A 19,965-nucleotide genomic window follows, 5' to 3' on the forward strand; every position below is an offset into this window, starting at 1 on the left:
AAGCACCAAAAACAAAGTCTTTACTTTGTTTTACGGCCCTTTGGCCGTAGGGGCAAGGCGCGAAGGCTACGTACAAACGGACTGAAACCACCGTCTCCGGAGTCGTGGTGGACTGTCATTGCGATCCTGTGACTACAACAGGTGACAATTTTTTGAAATATTTTCATTTCATAAATGAAATGAACATACACACACACACACACACAATGACAATTTTTTTAAATATTTTCAATTCATTTATGAATTGAAAATATTTAAAAAAATGTAAATGTATATAACATAAATGAAATGAACACACACACAATAAAAATTTTTTGAAATATTTTCATTTCATTTATGAATTGAAAAATTTCAAAAATTTTTAAATATATATAACATATGTTACTGGAGTGGGAACACAACTACTATTTTAATAAAAACCAAATACTAGTAAAAATGTGTATTCTTTCCAAAAGGGCTCACAGCGAGAAGTAACTAAACAATATTAGTTCGTCAAAAATGACATATAAAAAATAGATAAAAAAAATATAAAGTTTATAAAAAGAATGAACACACACACACACACAATGTAAATTTTTTGAAATATTTTCATTTCATTTATGAATTGAAAATATTTAAAAAAATTGTCATCTCGGATGCGGGACCCTAGCCACTCTACTCTGCTTAATAGCACAGATAATATAACTTTAGCAGTTAATTCGACTCTAATTGCCATATTCCATTAAGAGATTCCGGCCCGATGTTCTAGCGGTTTAGCACACCGCTTCACTTCCGATGGTCACTTGCAAGATACAAACATTTGTATTCATGAGTTAGATACAAACACACTTAGTGTGCGTCTATTCAGATAATATAACATTAACAGTTAATTGCCATATTCCATTAAGAGATTCCGGCCCCGATGTTCTAGCGGTTTAGCACACCGCTTCACTTCCGATGGTCACTTGCAAGATACAAACATTTGTATTCATGAGTTAGATACAAACACACTTAGTGTGCGTCTATTCAGATAATATAACATTAACAGTTAATTGCCATATTCCATTAAGAGATTCCGGCCCCGATGTTCTAGCGGTTTAGCACACCGCTTCACTTCCGATGGTCACTTGCAAGATACAAACATTTGTATTCATGAGTTAGTTACAAACACACTTAGTGTCCGTCTATTCAGATAATATAACATTAACAGTTAATTGCCATATTCCATTAAGAGATTCCGGCCCGATGTTCTAGCGGTTTAGCACACCGCTTCACTTCCGATGGTCACTTGCAAGATACAAACATTTGTATTCATGAGTTAGATACAAACACACTTAGTGTGCGTCTATTCAGATAATATAACATTAACAGTTAATTGCCATATTCCATTAAGAGATTCCGGCCCAATGTTCTAGCGGTTTAGCACACCGCTTCACTTCCGATGGTCACTTGCAAGATACAAACATTTGTATTCATGAGTTAGTTACAAATACACTTAGTGTGCGTCTATTCAGATTAACATTAACAGTTAATTGTCATATTCCATTAAGAGATTCCGGCCCCGATGTTCTAGCGGTTTAGCACACCGCTTCACTTCCGATGGTCACTTGCAAGATACAAACATTTGTATTCATGAGTTAGATACAAACACACTTAGTGTGCGTCTATTCAGATAATATAACATTAACAGTTAATTCTACCCTAATTGCCATATTCCATTAAGATCTTCAGAATATATGCCACCCAGTCACAAAAAGCCCGTGCTCTGATTCCGGATAACTGGGTATAAAATATACTATCTGTATGTTATAAATCTGCCAGAAAAAAGATTTAAATGTCAAATAAAACACTTCCTTTGCAAAAAAGCTTACTATAAAATTGAAGAATTCGTTAACGATAACAATGTTTTTGTAGAAAAATTTTAAATACATAGCACTGACAATATTATTTGATTACACTAATAATGAGTGCGTAGCGATTTCTATGTTGATTATCGCATGCCTCTTACTTGTTACACTGTAATTATTTATATAAAAAAAAACATCTATTAAAAAGAGCAACACACAAGTTTCTTGCTCATTCTTCTTGTGATGAATCTGCATTCCAAATGAGTGGTAGAATCAAAATATGACTATTCAAAAGTGCTTGTAATGAGTTTATTTGAATAAAGATTATTTCTATTTCTATTTCTACTAAACTTACTTGACAACAACAGGCCCGCCGCAGTTCCCACCAGCTCCACACTCATTCTTAGTGATATTGACCCTGGAGTCAGCCGTGGCGGTCGTGGCGCGGGAGTGTAGCGCCTCCCTGTAGTACTTGAGACCTTCGTACAGCACGGCTGCTAAGAAGATCGCCACACAAGAGCCGAACATCTCCAAAGTGTTTGTGGTCATCCAGCCTTTGAACAGGATCTCTTGGCACACGCATGCGTGGAACTGGAATTAGAAAACAATGTAGGTTAATATGCGATTGTTACCTGCTATTAATATAGTTAAATGAAGTTTTAATACGAATATCTGTATGCTATAAACTACGTAAAGATGATTGATTATTTTTAGACTTTCGTGTTTAATATTCATTGACTGATGTAACATTGACATCGCTGCTACTCCAGTCAGCTCGTGACCACGGCTAGTGCAACCTAGTCGAAACGTCGAGAGAGGTAAATACCTTTATTTGCCATAAAATTAGTTCGTGTTAAGACCCGGTTAATAATTTGAACAAGTAAAGATGAACAGTAATTCTGAAAAGTTTGAAGCAAATCTGACAGAGAAATAAAATGTAGCGTACAAAAATTACTTCTCTCATCTAAACTCGTACAAGTTTCTCCCGAGAAAAATTAGCCTATAACTGACTACATATATATAACTGTAGCTGTACCCGCGACTTCGCCCGCGTGGAGTTTAACTTAATAGTTTTCTAAAATAAAAGTAGCCTGAGTTACTCCTTATTACATCAGCTGCCTGCCAAAAAAGTCCCGTCAAAATCGGTTCAACCATTTCAGAGATTAGCTGGAACAAACAGACAGATATAAAAATGGTGGTAAATTTGGTGTATATACCGTATTTATATTTACGAAAAAACGGTTATTTTAATATTACAAACAGACACTCCAATTTTATTTATTTATGTATAGGACGCGTGATATCTAAGAGCTCTGGGAATCGACTTATTAAGACCTATATTTGGACTATAGCTTTGTATGCCTACAAGACGTGGACATTGACTCAAAAGAAAAATGGACAAACTGGTGGCTTTCCAAATATGGTGTTGGAGAAGGAAGATAAAGCAAGAAAAGGGCGATAATAGTCGAGGGAAAACATTGTTACCTTGATACGGCACGGTGAATTTATGAAGATCATTATTGAATTAGACCAAAGTTACATCAACCAAATTATAGATAAAATTGGAGTCGTGTCGTACCAACATATAAAGAGGATAGATAATGGAAGTTAGTGGGAAGTGGCAAGAGCTTCACCGACAAGAGAGTGGCTTTTAAATTATGAATGAACTAGCTGTGTTCATTCATAATTTAAAAGACTTACCTGTCTTTGTTATTCTGATATGTAAGCTAAATAGATGTAAAGTTTTATTAAAATCCAGTCATTTTTGCGTGAATTAGCATCCATCATCCATCCATCCATTTTTCATCCAAACTCACAAACTTCCGCGTTGATAATATTAGTAGGATAGTAAGATGAGATCAGATCTATCCTAAATTCCAGTGCACCTCCAGCTCCATTAAAACAATTTCTATCCACTATAAGGTACATACCCTTAGGTATGTAGCCAATTAAAGGGCAGTACACGTTCCAATAGATTTATCAGTTATAGTGCATAATACATTCACATTACGATCTGATATCGGCAACAATTGCAATTGTTTTATTAAAAATGCTTACTTGGAATACAGGGTGTTGGGAACCGCTTCTTGTAGCTATATATATGTATGAGATGATGTTATGAGGTGTGTATGTAATCAATTGACTTCAAAAGAAGACGCCCTGAATTCGATAAGATTTTTTCGACCTTAGAACTTTTTTCACCATTTTGTTGAAAGCTTATGGGTCATCTTTTCTTCTACAATCATTCACTCTTGGCAGAGGGGTCGTGGCTTTTAAGATGATATCTCTTCGTTGTGCTCCTTGGCGACAGAGCTCCTCGCAATTTGCCTTTATCTGCTATTCTTGGCTTTACGAGAACATTGTAGAATGGATTGGTCTGTAGCTGTTTTTATAATGTCATCTCGTTGATGATCGACCGCGAGAACGTCTGCCCTCAATCTCAACACAACGGATGAAGGATCACATGTGACCCACTACTGTTCAGTAGTGGGTCACATGTGATCCTTCATCCGTCAGGCGGGAGTTCGCCTTCAGCCGCTCCATATATCCTTCCGCGGGTTTGGAGTGCCATCTGCACTCGCCCCCTATCGTCCGGTGAAGCTGTAAAGGCCATCTGCGGCCAACAGCATTAGAATAGTAAAAATAAACTATGTGATCCTAAATTTTAACTTTGATCAAGATTTGAACAAAAATGTTTTTGAGTTATTGTTAATAATAAAGTCGGTTTTTTGGTGGCTTGCAAAATGTATTCTTTATTTATCTAATTAGAATGTTGCCCCAGTTAAATGACCTGGAGGCGTGCGCGTACACATAATATGCTTTCACAATTGAGTAGGGCGAGATAGGTCGCCCTAACAACGAGATAGGGTTCCCCCTATATAGGTCGCCCTAACATCGAGATAGGGACGACCTATCTCGATGTTAGGGCGACCTATATAGTCCTATATCATCTCCAGGGCGGGTCAAGGCCACCGGAGCCGAGGTGTTTATGCAAACGCCATCTCCTGACTCTGGCAATGGTGCTCGTAGGTACCTACACTGTGTGGTATTTTAATGGATAAGAATCCCAAAAACCCCCTTTTAATAAATACTTCTGTCGGGGGACGGTCTTTAAAAGATGTTTCCACAGATTAAAAAAAGATTGTACAGCCAACTATCGAGGGACAATCTTTAGAAGATTTTCCACAGATTAAAAAAGTATTCTGATACGGTTGGCAACCCTGATCGGTGTGGTTGTCGCAGGAAGCGACGCGCGATCCATTGCAATCGCAAACAGGCTTGACACACAGACACAATTCTTTAAATGTTTTGTTAAACAACGCGCTGGTATGTCACCATTTGTTTACTGCCTTTGCTAATGGGTCCTCGTAGAAGTGGCCTACAAAATTATACTAATACTGGTCGAAATTATCGCCATCTAATCCCAAATTAAGGACAGCTTGTGTAGCTTCTGCGTGATCGAATCAGAAATGAGGAGATCCGCAGAAGAACCAGAGTGACCGACATAGCCCAAAGAATTGCGACTCTGAAGTGGCAATGGGCAGGGCACATAGCTCGTAGGACAGATGGCAGTGGCGACCACGGACCGGAAGACGCAGCGTGAGAAGGCCTCCAGCAAGGTGGACCGACGATCTGGTCAAGATCGCTGGAAGGCATTGGATGCGAGCAGCGCAGGACCGATCGTCGTGGAGATCTTTGGGGGAGGCCTATGTCCAGCAGTGGACGTCTTCCGGGCTGCGATGATGATGATGATGATGATGTGTGTTGTGGGTACTAGACAACTGATATTAATACTTTAAAATTTATAAAATTAAATATTTTACATCACAGAAGACCGAAGAGCTGGCAGCTACCTTGGACAAAGAATTAGTCTAGCTATTCAAAGAGGGAACGCTGCAAGTATCTTCGGAACGTTGCCTAAAGGGACCCCTTTTAATAATATATTTTAGTCATCATTTATAATTACATATGTATGTGGGGTGTCCGTTTCTACACAGGGCAGCAGTTGTGAGGGGAAGGGAGCTGTTCTAAATCTCACGTCCCCACCTTGTTGGGAGACATATATCCATATAGCCGTAGTCTTATCAGCTGGGGTAAGCTAGTGGTCAATTCACGCAGACATTATTGTGGCTCAGGCGCTGTGTCGTCATTGTCAGGTTTAAGTGCCACATGTCAGGCCCACGAGAGGTCATATGAGTTTCAGAGCCCGCCAAGGGTTTCAGTTCTATTTCTATACATGGAAATGTATAGGAATATTTGTCGGTGCGTTGAATAGAATCCGCGACCATCGGAAGTAAAGTACTGTGCTAAACTTCTAGACCACTGAAGCTGTCGATCTATTATCTGGATATTATTATTAAGTTTTACCTAAATAAGTCTCTCCAAAAATACAATTTTATAAATATAATATTAGCTGTTCCCGCTACTTCGTTCGCGTGGAGTATAACTTTATTTTTCTAAAATAAAAGTAGCCTAAGTTACTCCTTATTACATCAGCTACCTGTCATAAAAAGTCCCGTCAAAATCGGTCCAGCCATTTCAGTGATTAGCCGGAACAAACAGGCAGACTGACAGACAAAAATTATAAAAAATGTTATTTTGGTATATGTACCGTATATATATTCATATGCATGTAGTAAAAAACGGTTATTTCAATATTACAAACAGACACTCAAATTTTATTTATATGTATAGATTATCTTATCTGTGGTACCACTAAGGTCGCAATCAAGCATCAGGCCAATGTGATGGTAGCCCATAGACTGTTCGAGAGATATTAGATTGTTAAAAGTTATTTGATAGTGGTCATTGTTACCATAACCGCATGTGGTTTAATTATCTACTATGTTGCATATCTATGTTATATATTATTATTTTATATATGTGTATGTTATATTGTTATTACATATATATGTATGTTCGTCCACCCAAGCACGATAGTAATACTTACAACCGAAATATAGCTCTAAATAATTACATTCCGATCGACTTACCTACCTATTATTACAATAAATATAAAGGTATTTGACGACCTCGGTGGTCTAGCGGTTACACCGCTTTACGATGGTCGCGGGTTCGATTCCTCGCACGGCACAAACATTTCTATTCAAGAGTATGATTGTTTGTATCGGTCTGGGTGTTTTGTATGTATAATATGTATGTATTTACGAAAAAAAATATCTATCTATATGTATCAGTTATCTAGTACTCATAACACAAGCTGTGTGAAAGATTATATGGTAGAAGCTGTGTGAAAACGATATGACTACGAACAGGGATGTATGGAAGAGAAAAACATATTACGACTACCACAAATAAATGGGATAAGGAAGAAGCTAAGAAGATGTTTTTTTTATACTACGATGGTGGCAAACAATAAAGCGTATCTAATGGTAAACAGTTACCGTAGCCTATGGACGCCTGAAACACCATGGGTGTCACGTGCGCGTTGCCGACCATTAAGAAACCTTAATATACCCTTCTTGAAAATCCCATGCTGTAGTCTCTCGAGAAAACCTCGGCAGGTAGTTCATTCCACAGTCTAAGTACGCAGGAGGAAGCTCTGACACCGCACTGTCCGAGATCTGTAGGTTCCAGCGTGTGGGAATTAATTCCCTGTTGATGGCCAGCTGTGCGATGATCAAAGAGAGAGATGGTGATAAATGCACTCACCACCATAGCGTGGTGATGGCTGGGGTCGCAGCCGTGGTCGTTGTCGTGGTCGTGGTCGCCGTGGTTGGGCATCATGTCCATAGCTGGCGCCATGTGCATAGAATGATCCATCGTGTGGTCCATTGTTTGAGAAACTGTAATTGAACAGAAATATCGTAATTTAGAACAGATAAAATTAATGAGTATTTTTTCCTTCATACAGGTCATTATAATGACCTTGTAAGGAATCGAACCCGCGACTATCGGTCGTACAGTGGTGTGCTATATGAGCATGCTCCTTTAGTTTAGAAACACGTGGATAGACAGATATTGAAGTAAATATACTCCAATATGTGAACCTGCGTATAAACTCAGTTGGAAATATACTCGTAAATTGTATTAACATCACATTTAAATATATAATACATACAGAACAAACATAATAAATATCATACGTATGTAGTTATTATTTCATACAATAAACAATGAGTTCAACAACGATGCAGTAAGTTATACTTCATCTGTGTACACAACCATAGACAAATTCCTTTGTTTTTCTTTTACTGAAAGAAAAACAAAATAACTACTTTATACAACTCAAATATTTCAATATTGTATTGATATCAGAAAGGATATAATCAAATGAAATCAAATATATTTATTCGTGTACCTTTACATTACATTTACATTTTAGTCACTTATGAGCGTCAAGTTTCTTGTATCACTATTTTCTTACCTAAATTATAATAAAATAACATAAAAAGGCATTACGCGTTATTTAAACTACATTATAAAGTCACTAGCTCTGTCGCGTGAAATTTACAGCCTATATGTTATTCTGATATATAAGCTATATTACTGTAAAGTTTCATTAAAATCCGTTCAGTAGTTTTTGCGTGAAAGAGTAACAAACTTCCATCCATACTCACAAAATTTCTCGTTTATAATATTAAACATTAACTAGCTGTGCCCGCGATTTCTGCTGCATGAAATTTATAGCCTATATGTCATTCTGATGTATAAGCTATATTACTGTGAAGTTTCATAAAAATCCGTTCAGTAGTTTTTGCGTGATATACTCACAAACTTTCACGTTTATAATATTAGTAAGACACACATTTTTTTTCATCCATCTCCTTTTTAAATATTAAACAGGCAAAGATCTTTAGACTAAAGTCATAGATATTTGTACGTTTTGTATGTGAAATTACTTTTTTAATGATTATAAAACATTTATAACGACTCTAGTCAAAACAGCCATAAGGAAAACGGAATCTGCAGTTACAATGGCGGCAGACATAACTCGTTACGCATATCTGTTTGTGCAATTTAAAGATAACAACTTAACAAGATCATGAATATTCATAAAACAAATAATAATTGTCAAAATAACCTACAATTTGTTATCAGATAAGCTTGGAGTTACAAAGGAATTGGGTACTGAAAATTATTTTAACCTACAAAAGAAAATGTTGCAGAACTTCTGGAACATAACATAGGCAGTTCATATTTCTACATCTGTTTCTTTTTTATAGCTAACTCGCTACCCCAGTTGCGTACGGGTGTACATGTATTATAGATATAATTAATTGGAGTGTCTGTTTGTAATATTAAAAAAACCGTTTTTCACTACATGCATATAAATATAAATATGGTATATTCACCAAAATAACATTTTTTACAATTTTTGTCTGTTCCTAAAAAGTCCTATATTTTTATATTTTCTTTTTTAGACAAAATTTTTAGTTTTATATTTTTTTATGATACAACATACAATCCTAAATTTTCACCCTTCTATCATCAATTCCTATTTTTTTATAGCGTTATTAATTTATATGGCAAAACAACGTTTGCCGGGACAGCTATATGTATATATATATATTCTTTTCCTAGGAGACTTATTCTAGAAGATTTATATTCAGTCAGTATTTACAGTCCAATAGCTACAACAATATTAAACACAAGATCTTTAACAAGCTTTTATAGACAGTGAATCAGTTTTAGTGCAAGTAAATTGGCAAATATAAGCATCATAGGCACGTTGTGTAACACTCGCTTTCACTGCGCGAGTATGACAGGATTGCGCAGCGTAGATGGCTGCCACCTTGCGTAAGATTTACCACAACTTCGGATATTCTGTGTTTTACCATATTATTTTTAAGTCTAAACTATATCTACTGAACTATAACTACATCTACGGTGTTCTAGGTTCAAACAACGATGAGTAGTTTGAACCTAGGACACCGGATTTTGTTACCTACAGCAGGTTTTTTGGTTGCAGGGACTGATCCGCTCTCAGCCGCTATATCTGATATTCTGGGTCTTCCCATCTTATTTTTAAGTCAAATTCAAATTCAAATTCAAAATATCTTTATTCATGTAGGTCTATTACAGACTCTTATGATATGTCAAATCTACCGTCAGTTCGGAATGATTTCGAGATGAGAAGAACTGACAAGAAACTCAGCTCGTTTTTTTTTAATGTTGTATATATTTACAATAATACTATTTCATTTAAATTCAAATTTGGGAGAATAGTGACCACCAGCATATGCTATCGAAAAAAAAACAAAAAATTCTAATCAGTGTTCGCAACCTGAACAAGTCTAAACTATATCTACTGAACTATAACTATATCTACGGTGTCCTAAGTTCAAACATCGATGTGTAGTTTGAATCTAGGACACCGGATTTTGTTACCTACATCTTTCTACTACACCAACAAATTCCTGCAGATTTTTTGCTTGCAGGGACTGATCAGCTCTCAGCCACTATATCTCATTCTGGGTCTTCCCATCTTATGTTTAAGTCTGAACTATACAATATTCTACGACTGTAGTTTGAACCTAGGACACCGGATTATGTTACCTACATCTTTCTACTATACCAACAAATTCCTGCAGGTTTTTTGCTTGCAGAAACTGTTCAGTACTGACCATTATATATGACAAAATAAAGTTGTTGTTAATATTTTATTCTTGTGTAAATTGTCCAAGTCTATTTTTTTTTATAATGGCGACATAATATCACTTTCCATCTGGCGAACTATCAGATAAGTTAATGTTCAAATTAAATTAAATTAAAGAGAAATAGTCAGTTATGTTCACACTTTCGTGTTGAAAGCAGCATCACATTAATTTTGCATGAATTTTGATAGAAAAATGAAAAGTAGTACGTTATTGAGATGATATCTCGGATGTTAACATAACTAGTATAAACAAAGGTACAATTTGACAAAGAATTAGTCTAGCCATTCAAAGAGGGAACGCTGCCAGTATCTTCGGAACGTTGCCTAAAGGGACCCCTTTTAATAATATATTTTAGTCATCATATTATATTTTTTTAAGCTTTTTAATTTTAGGTTCTTAGTTGTACAATTAGATTATAAGTAATGTTAATATAGATATAATAACATTAAAATCTCAGTAAATCAAATATATAACATAAGAGTATATGTGTGTGAATTACATTCTGATTTATTTGAAACTAAATTAAATGAAAAATATAATGAAAAAAAGTTAATTGGTAGAAGCTTAGGATAAATTTATATAGTAAAATAAAACTTGGGTTTAAGTTATTCCTTATCTATAACGTTAATTTTATCCGAGAGTGAAAGTCTTGGCAAAATCGGTCTGGCCGTTTTAGAGATTAGGAAGAACAAACAGATAGACATATTATCTATCCTTGTATGATGTGAATAAAGCATAATACATCGTGAACGTTATGGATGTATGTTGAATGGCTGAACGGATCTTAATAAAACTTGACGCAGAGATAGGTTGCAAGACCACAAACAAAGATTGTCATTTATATAAAAAAACAGACGAAATCGCGGATAAGACTTAAATTAAATAATCATCAAACTACCTAATTTTAATTATTATAGCAATTTATAATTTACTAGCTTTTGCCCGCGGTTTCACACGCGTTGATTTTTCCCCTTAGGGATGGAATTTATCAAAATCCTTTCTTAGGGGATACCTACGTCATAGTAGCTTTATGCATGCAAAGTCTCAGCCCGATCGGTTTAAAATTGACAAAGTTTCATACAAACTGTCATCCCCTATTTTATCCCCTAGGGGGTAGAATTAATCAAAATCCTTTCTTAGCGGATGCCTACGTCATAACATCTACCTGCATGCCAAATTTCAGCCCGATCCGTCCAGTAGTTTGGGCTGTGCATTGATAGATCACTATGTCAGTCGCCTTTGAGTTATATATATTTAGATATGCTATATATAATGTAGCATATAAATAATAAAATATGCAAATAGTAAATATCTACACATATTTAACACCAATATGCGCCGCGTGTTGCACATAATATATGTGTTTATATGTAGGTATACAAATATACTCATGCGATAGCAAGAATAACTAAACGAATTTTGTAATAGCCGTTAACTGCGAGCGCAATTATTTAGATTAGATATATAGGAAATAGTGATTATCTAGAATACCGAATATTTATAATTTTTAAAAAAATTGTGTGTAGTTTTTATTTCAAGTGACAAATTCGGCCATAATTTTGGACACTTTCTTGTATCTGTTTATATATCCAACTAGTTCTCGTGACTTCGTCCGCGTGGTATTTAACTTCATTTTTCTAAAATAAAAGTAGCCTAAGTCACTTAGCTACTTAGCTTAGCTACCTGCCAAAAAAATCCCATCAAAATCGGTCCAGCCATTTCAGAGATTAGCCCGGACAAACAGACAGACAGCCAGACAAAAATGGTAAAAAATGTTATTTTGGTGTATGTACCGTATTCATATGCATGTAGTAAAAAACGGTTATTTCAATATTACAAACGGACACTCCAATTTTATTTATATGTATGTATAGATTGCATTGCATGGACGTAGTGTTACTGAACACGTCATCCGCGCCTCCCACGTGACGTAGGATGTAACCAAACCAGTTAGTTAAGGAAAACCAACATCTTCCCTCAGCGAGCCACTAAACACTTTCATGTTGATTTTCCTTAAGAATTATTACATTATATATTTATGCATATTTTCACAGTGTGATTGGGAATTCCGTTAGTATATGCCATTGACTTTTTTTTTTATAACACAGGGGACAAACGAGCATGCAGCTCACCTGATGGTAAGTGATTACCGCCGCCCATAAGCACCCGCAACTCCAGGAGAATTGCAAGTACGTTGTCAGCCTTTTAAAAAGGAATAAGCTCTTTTCTTGAAGGTTCCAATATCGTATCGGTTCGGAAATACCATTGCTGGAAGGTGATTCCATAATGTGGTTGTGCGAGGCAAAAAGTTTCTAGAAAAGTGCACTGTGAAAGACCGCCATTCATCCAGATGATCAGGATGGTATTTCAGTTTCTGGCGGGTGGTATGGTGGTGAAACTCAGCAGCTGGTATTAATCCGAACAATTCCTCAGAACACTCCCCGTGATATATGCGGTAGAAAATGCACAGAGATGCAATATCACGCCGCAAAGCCAATGGGTCGAGTCTGTCACATAGACGTTGATTACCAATGATTCTGGCTGCTCGGTTCTGAATGCGGTCAAATGGAAGTAGACTGATCGTGGATTGACATTCTGCTTTGTCGGGATAATATATACCACAGTGCTGCAGGTGCTGCTTATAGGGACTGGTCTGCTCTAATCACTATGACTGATTTCCTCTAATTAATTGTTTAACCAGTTGGTTATATATTCAATATTTTTTCTATTTGAGTATTTAATTGAATTAGTGCTAATTGGTGGTTTGTATTCACACACTTAAACTTAAAAATGTAAAGTAATAATAAAATTATTTAAAAGAGCAACACGCAAGTTTCTTGCTCGTTCTTCTTGTGATGAGACAGCTTTCCGAATGAGCGGTAGATTAAAAAAATGTAATGACTATTCAAAAGTGCTTCAATGTAAGTTTATTTGAATAAATGATTTTCTATTCTATTCTATTCTATTCAGGGGTATAATGTTATATTGAGACTTAAATATTGTATCTGTTTCTTCTTTTTTTTTAATATACATTTTTTCCATAAAAAAAAAAATATATATATATATATATATATATTACATAGTTCAATATATAATATCGGGATATATAGTCGCTGTCAGATTATTGATTCTGTCTGTTCGTCCCTATGTATGCTTAAATCTTTAAAACTATGCAACGAATTTTGATACCGAATTTTGATTTTTTAAATAGATAGAATAATTCAAGACGAAGATTTATATATATATATACTAGCTGTCCCGGCAAACGTTGTTTTACCTATAAAAAATAAAATAAAAAATTAGGATTGTACGTATTTTTGTATGGACTACCTAAAAAATAAAAAAATGTTAGGGACATTTAGGGGGATGAAAAATAGATGTTGGCCGATTCTCAGACCTACTCAGTACGCTCACAAAATTTCATGAGAATCGGTCAATCCGTTTCGGAGGAGTATGGGAACGAAAACTGTGACACGAGAATTTTATATATAAGATATATACACCCGAGCGAAGCCGGGGCAAGTAGCTAGTGCTATATAAAAAAATTATATCAGTACAGCATAGTTTAAAATCTCGCGTCACACCGAGTTCACAATCTTTCGATACTACGTACAAGTAGCGGTTACACCTTTCTACAGTTTTGTAATATTTGTTTTAAGCCAATGATTTCACAATGCTAAATGTGTTGCAACAGAGCGTCATGGCCTAGTGATTAATTACTCCGCCTCCGGCCGCAAAGTTCGTGAGTACGAATATGGTCAATATAAAATAAGGACACTTTTTAAATTTCTGACTAACTCTTTAAATGTATTTTTTTAAAACCATGATAATGGAATGGTGCACCCGCCTGCGCTAACGATTTACGCTGGCGAGGCACCAGTGGAGGATGATAGGATGAGCATGATGTCAGGTCAGTTAGCCCAACCAAGGTTTAAAAAATTTGACGTTCATAAGCGGCTAAAATGTCCTATATGAATAAATGATTTTTGAATTTTGAATTTAAATATCAAATAAGTAAGCAGACGAAGTTGCGCGGGTCAGTAATATAACATCATCATCATCATCATCATCTGCTTCTTCCTTATCCCATTTATTTGTGGTCGTCGTAATATGTTTTTCTCTTCCATTCATCCCTGTTCGCAGTCATCTCGTTATTTACTTCCTTTCTTACCATATCATCTTTCACACAGTCCATCCATCTCTTTTTCGGCCTTCCTCTGCCCTTATAACCATCCACATTCATATGTAACATTATATGTAATATAACATTACATTCTGTTCGCAGTCATCTCGTTATTTACTTCCTTTCTCACCATATCATCTTTCACACAGTCCATCCATCTCTTTTTCTGCCTTCCTCTGCCCTTATAATCATCCACATTCATATGTAATATAAGATTACATTCTGTCTGCAGTCATGAAAACTGTTGAAGACTGGAATGGTTAAATTTGTGTTATATAAAATCATATTTACAAAAATTATAAATAGTTTCTATATTTTTTTAGGTAGTTTCTCGTTATTTATGTACTTCCTTTCAGTCACATTTTTTTATTTTGTGGTCTTGACTACATTTTTAAGTGGTAAAAGTTTTATGCTGAAATGTTTTTATGTTCACCTTGTCTCTATAACTCAAATTCAAAGTGAATTTCAAGTGCTGAGAGATTTGTTTATTTTGGAAATATATATCATCTTTCACACAGTCCATCCATCTCTTTTTCGGCCTTCCTCTGCCCTTATAACCATCCACATTCATATGTAACACAGCTATTAATATAACATTAGCTATTAACATTACATAGTAAAACTACGTAATTTTATGTTATCTATGGTAAAATGAACAGATTTTGTTTGGTGCGGTTGAGTGCATCTGTAAAATGCGACTTAGCACCCACACTAACAAGTTCGTGTCGTGTATTAACTATTGGATTTAACTGGACAATAAAACCGACATTTCAATATATATAACTGCTTATTCAACTGTATAAACAATATACTAGCGCGATTGTTTAATATGCAATTTTTCAATTACGTTTGAATACATTTTAGAGCGTAATCTTCAAATGTATGTTCAAGTATGTTTTGTTATAAAATAAAGTAACGAACCTCGCAAACATTGTTTACCATATAAATTAAAATCGCTATTAAAAATAGGGGTTGATGTATTTTTAATGCCAACTAAACAACACATAAAAAAAAATAAAAGATTGAGTAGAAAAAAAAATTGGAGTGAGCCACTCTTAACACTTAGGGCTATACGAATTAGTTACCTATTCTCAGACCTAAATTTACACATAAAATTTCATTAAAATCGGTCAAGCCGTTTCAGAGCAGTATAAACACCTAAACCTGTTATACGAAAATTTTATATATTAGACTAGCTGTCCCGGAAAACGTTGTTATGCCATATAGATTAAAATCGCTATTAAAAATTAGGGTTGATGATAGAAGGGTGAAAATTTAGGGTTGTATATATTTTTTAATGAGATATAATAAAAAAAATTACCCCCAAAAAATAAAAAAATAATGTTAGGGGTGGACAACCCTTATCACTTAGGGGTATGAATAGATAATAGCCGATTCTCAGACCTACTGAATACGCATATAAAATTTCATTAAAATCGGTCAAGCCGTTTCAGAGGAGTATGGTAACTAACATTGTGACACGAGAATTTTGTATATAAGATATATAAATATACCATCACGACTATGAGGTCTGATGGGGTAGTCACAGATGTTATCAATTGTCGACGTAGTGGAATCAATAATTGACATTATGATCAGATTTCACACGGTATATTTAAATCCAATTAATTACGCAGAAGTGGGGTTGTGGGTGGGGGAAGGATGTTATTTTATGGATGATAATGGAATGCTGCACCCACCTGCGCTAACGGTTTACGCTGGCGGGGCACCAGTGGAGGATGATAAGATGAACATGAAGTCAGATCAGTTAGCCCACTGTGACAAATTCACTAGAAATTTATTATGATGGTTTTTTTTTATACCACTTAGGTGGCATACAAGCATACGGCCCTGATGGTAAACGGTTACCGTAGCCTATGGACGCCTGAAACACCAGGGGTGTCACATACGTGTTGCCGACCCTTAAGAAACCTTAATATACCCTTCTTGAAAAACCCCATGCTGTAGTCTCTCGAGAAAACCTCGGCAGGTATTTCATTCCACCATCTAAGTGTACGCGGGAGGAAGCTCCTCTGAAACCGCACTGTCCGAGACCACTTAGGTTCCAGCGTGTGGGGATGAATTCCCTGTCGATGGCGAGCGGTGCGATGGTAAAAGGTAGCTGAAGGCATCATGTCAAACAATTCATCAGAACACAGTCCGTTGTATATTCGGTAGAACACACAAAGCGATGCGAAGTCTCGCCTCAAGTGGTTCGATACCGTTAGATAGATTGGGATCATCGACAATTCTCATAGCACGTCTCTGAACCGAGTCAAAAGGACCGAGCTGGTATCCAGGTGCTCCTGCCCAAAGATGAGAGCAGTACTCCATGTGCGGCCGAACTTGCCACTTATACAATACATCACAACTGGTGTGATGACAGGAGCGGTGGTGAGAGTAAACACACACAGTAGGGTGTAACTTGTATATTAACTGTTACATCTTGAATTACTCTAGCTTACACTAATTACAGAAACTATATATGAGCAACTGCGTGATCTACGTGTCGTTACATAAAATGTACACTCGCACAATCTACTATCGAACGTGCTGATTTGCACCACTATATCACAATAGTTTCCAGGGGGAACCACTGAGAGAATGAGATCATCAGTCCACATTACTAACAACCCCCTTTCCCCCCTGTGGGGGAGGGTGAAACCTCCTAACCAAAATACAATGTATCTTTTTCATTTTCAACTCAGTGTGGCCGTCTCTCAGTAAAATTTTTGGTTTCATATAGGATTGAACTCACGATCTTTTGGGTGTAAGTCGAAGTAGTAAGTTAGTATCACGCATCCGGTAGGTAATTATTTTAATAATGAAATTTATAACGATAGAAATATTATTTTCATTGTTCGTTTTTTTAATTAAAATTGTTTATCCACATTCATATGTACAGCTATTAATATAAAGTAAATTGCTTAGCGGTAAAATTGGGCTAGCTAAGATATACACACGGAAGTCTCTACTAGTTTAACGGGACAAACATCTTGAAATATCTGTAAACAAGATACAAGAAAACAAGTATTGCGCCTGCGCAGCGCCGGATGTCGGTTATTGTCTCAATACGATCGCCAAACGAATCCAAACGATAGTCGCGACCACCTATTACAGCTATTACTTAACAGTCGTTGCGTACAGACAGATAAACAACAAGTATATATACCTCATCAAAGTGCAGCGTACCAGTGTTGCCAATTTAGCATATTTCATGCTAGATTTGGCATATTTTTATATTGTATTGCGAACTATTTTTTATAACTTTTTTATTGTCTACGTTTTTATATTGCTGTATTACAATACTGTATACAAGAACAAAGAAAAAAGGCAAATTTACAATGTGCCTTTTTTCTTTGTTCCTCTCATCATCGATCGTCTTCTTTCAGAAGTTGTTTGGAAACATATTGGAACAACCGTCTCTCTACTGTGTTCTTCCAGCGTCTGCTAAATATTTTTCGGCCACGTGGCCTGCTGAAAACCAGATAATTTGAAAAAAATTATAATGTTAGGCCACGTGGACGGTAGAAGAGAAGGGCACCTTGTCACGTTGCACTGATCCTGTACGAGAAGCAGTCAAACAGAATATACAGTCGGCGGTCCATTTAGCACAAGATAGAAATGCCTGGAGAGTATTGGTTGGAAGGAGCATTCCTGGTGGTCACGACCCTCAGTCTTGAGGAACCGATAAAGAAGAAGAAGAAGAATATAGGATATTTATTACCATATAACTGTAATTATTTAATAAAAATTTAATCATGAAATAAACGATCCCAAAAGATTCCACTGACAAAAGTTTGTCATACTTGCAAGTTCGTATGAAGAGAATGGACTCTTGTCAGAGTAATTTTTGTCCTGTTTCGGAACCATTATTAAGATTACCTTTATCATTGTTGACATTCTGTCGATCAACATTAACTGTCAATGAAGACCAAGATATTTATGTTGTTTGATAACGTAATTGATTAAAACCTAAAGTAAATTTAAATTTTGTTGATTATTAAAGAAATAATATGCTATGATGTTTTATTTCTCATAGACAAATGTTAGCATATATTTTAGTTGATTAAAACCTAAAGTAAATTTTAATTTTGTTGATTCATCATCATCATCATCGCAGCCCGGAAGACGTCCACTGCTGGACATAGGCCTCCCCCAAAGATCTCCACGACGATCGGTCCTGCGCTGCTCGCATCCAATGCCTTCCAGCGACCTTGACCAGATCGTCGGTCCACCTTGCTGGAGGCCTTCCCACGCTGCGTTGTTATTTGGTGATTTTGTTGATTATTAAAGAAATAATATGCTATGATGTTTTATTTCACATAGACAAATGTTAGCATATATTTTATAACAATTAGCATAATTTTGGCAAAATTATAACAACAGTTTAGCTAATTTTGTATTTGTTGTGTTGGCAACACTGCAGCGTATGTTGACAGTTCACAGTTTGAAGGTCAAGCGAAATTGTCGTACACCATAGTTGGATGGGTGGCCTATTATATAACAAAACAGTTATCAGACCATGTTCGAAATTATAATTTGAGTAGTCATACATATTTTATGATGATTTGGTGGTCGATTATATATTACAATAGTGTGTTTATTATAATAATGTATGTAGCCTTACATATTAAGCTAGTACATAATACATAAAATATGATGTGGTCATATTCGCAGATTTTCATTAGTTTTAAACTAGCCGAATGAAACTGCGATAAATCCGGGAGGCACAACTAGTACTATTAAACTTATTAATATTAAGTATGTTGCTATGAATGTTTATTATTCTAGTAAAATACGTAGATTTGAATAAAAAAAAGAAATAGTTTTTTTTATAGCATAGGGGACGAAACGAACATGCGGCTCACCTGATGCCACCCGTAACACAAGGGGCTTGCAAGTAGGATGAAGAATTAAAGTTTCAACATCACACCGGTTCGGAAATACCATTGATGGAAGGGACTCCGCAATGTGGTTGTGCATGGTGAAAAGTGGTGGAAACGCGCGGTGGAAGTGAGACTATGTTTGTATCGAGATCACACTCATGAACGTTTTAGCAAACCATAAATGTGGTGCATTCATAAGCTGTTTCAAGTTAAAATAATTTACAGTAATTCCAATAAAAATGCAAAATATCTTAATTCATGTAGGTCTATTACAGACTCTTATAATATGTCAAATCTACCGTCAGTTCGGAATGATTTCGAGACGAGAAGAACTGACAAGATATATAACTTAATTATACAAAATCGGCAAAGGTGAAATTATCTCTAAAAGAGTCATTAATTATCTCTACCAGTCAGCCTAACAGTGAGGCATAGATATTAATGAG

At 35.8% G+C, this 19,965-nt stretch overlaps 1 protein-coding gene across 3 annotated transcripts in view; it reads right to left on the reverse strand.

Moving 5' to 3' along the window:
* Positions 1-19,965, reverse strand: part of LOC131843263 (high affinity copper uptake protein 1-like) — a 53,982-nt gene that overhangs the window by 831 nt on the left and 33,186 nt on the right. For all 3 annotated transcript variants that reach the window (XM_059191897.1, XM_059191913.1, XM_059191905.1), the window contains 2 exons: positions 7,500-7,633; positions 2,182-2,417 (listed from right to left, as the gene is read on the reverse strand). In XM_059191897.1, the coding sequence (XP_059047880.1) occupies positions 2,182-2,417; positions 7,500-7,633 (370 nt within the window). The remainder of the gene's footprint in view (positions 1-2,181; positions 2,418-7,499; positions 7,634-19,965) is intronic.

This window comes from Achroia grisella, unplaced genomic scaffold (genome assembly GCF_030625045.1).
Source record: "Achroia grisella isolate CSIRO2021 unplaced genomic scaffold, CSIRO_AGI_Agris_v1 utg1086, whole genome shotgun sequence".
Classification (NCBI taxonomy): domain Eukaryota; kingdom Metazoa; phylum Arthropoda; class Insecta; order Lepidoptera; family Pyralidae; genus Achroia; species Achroia grisella.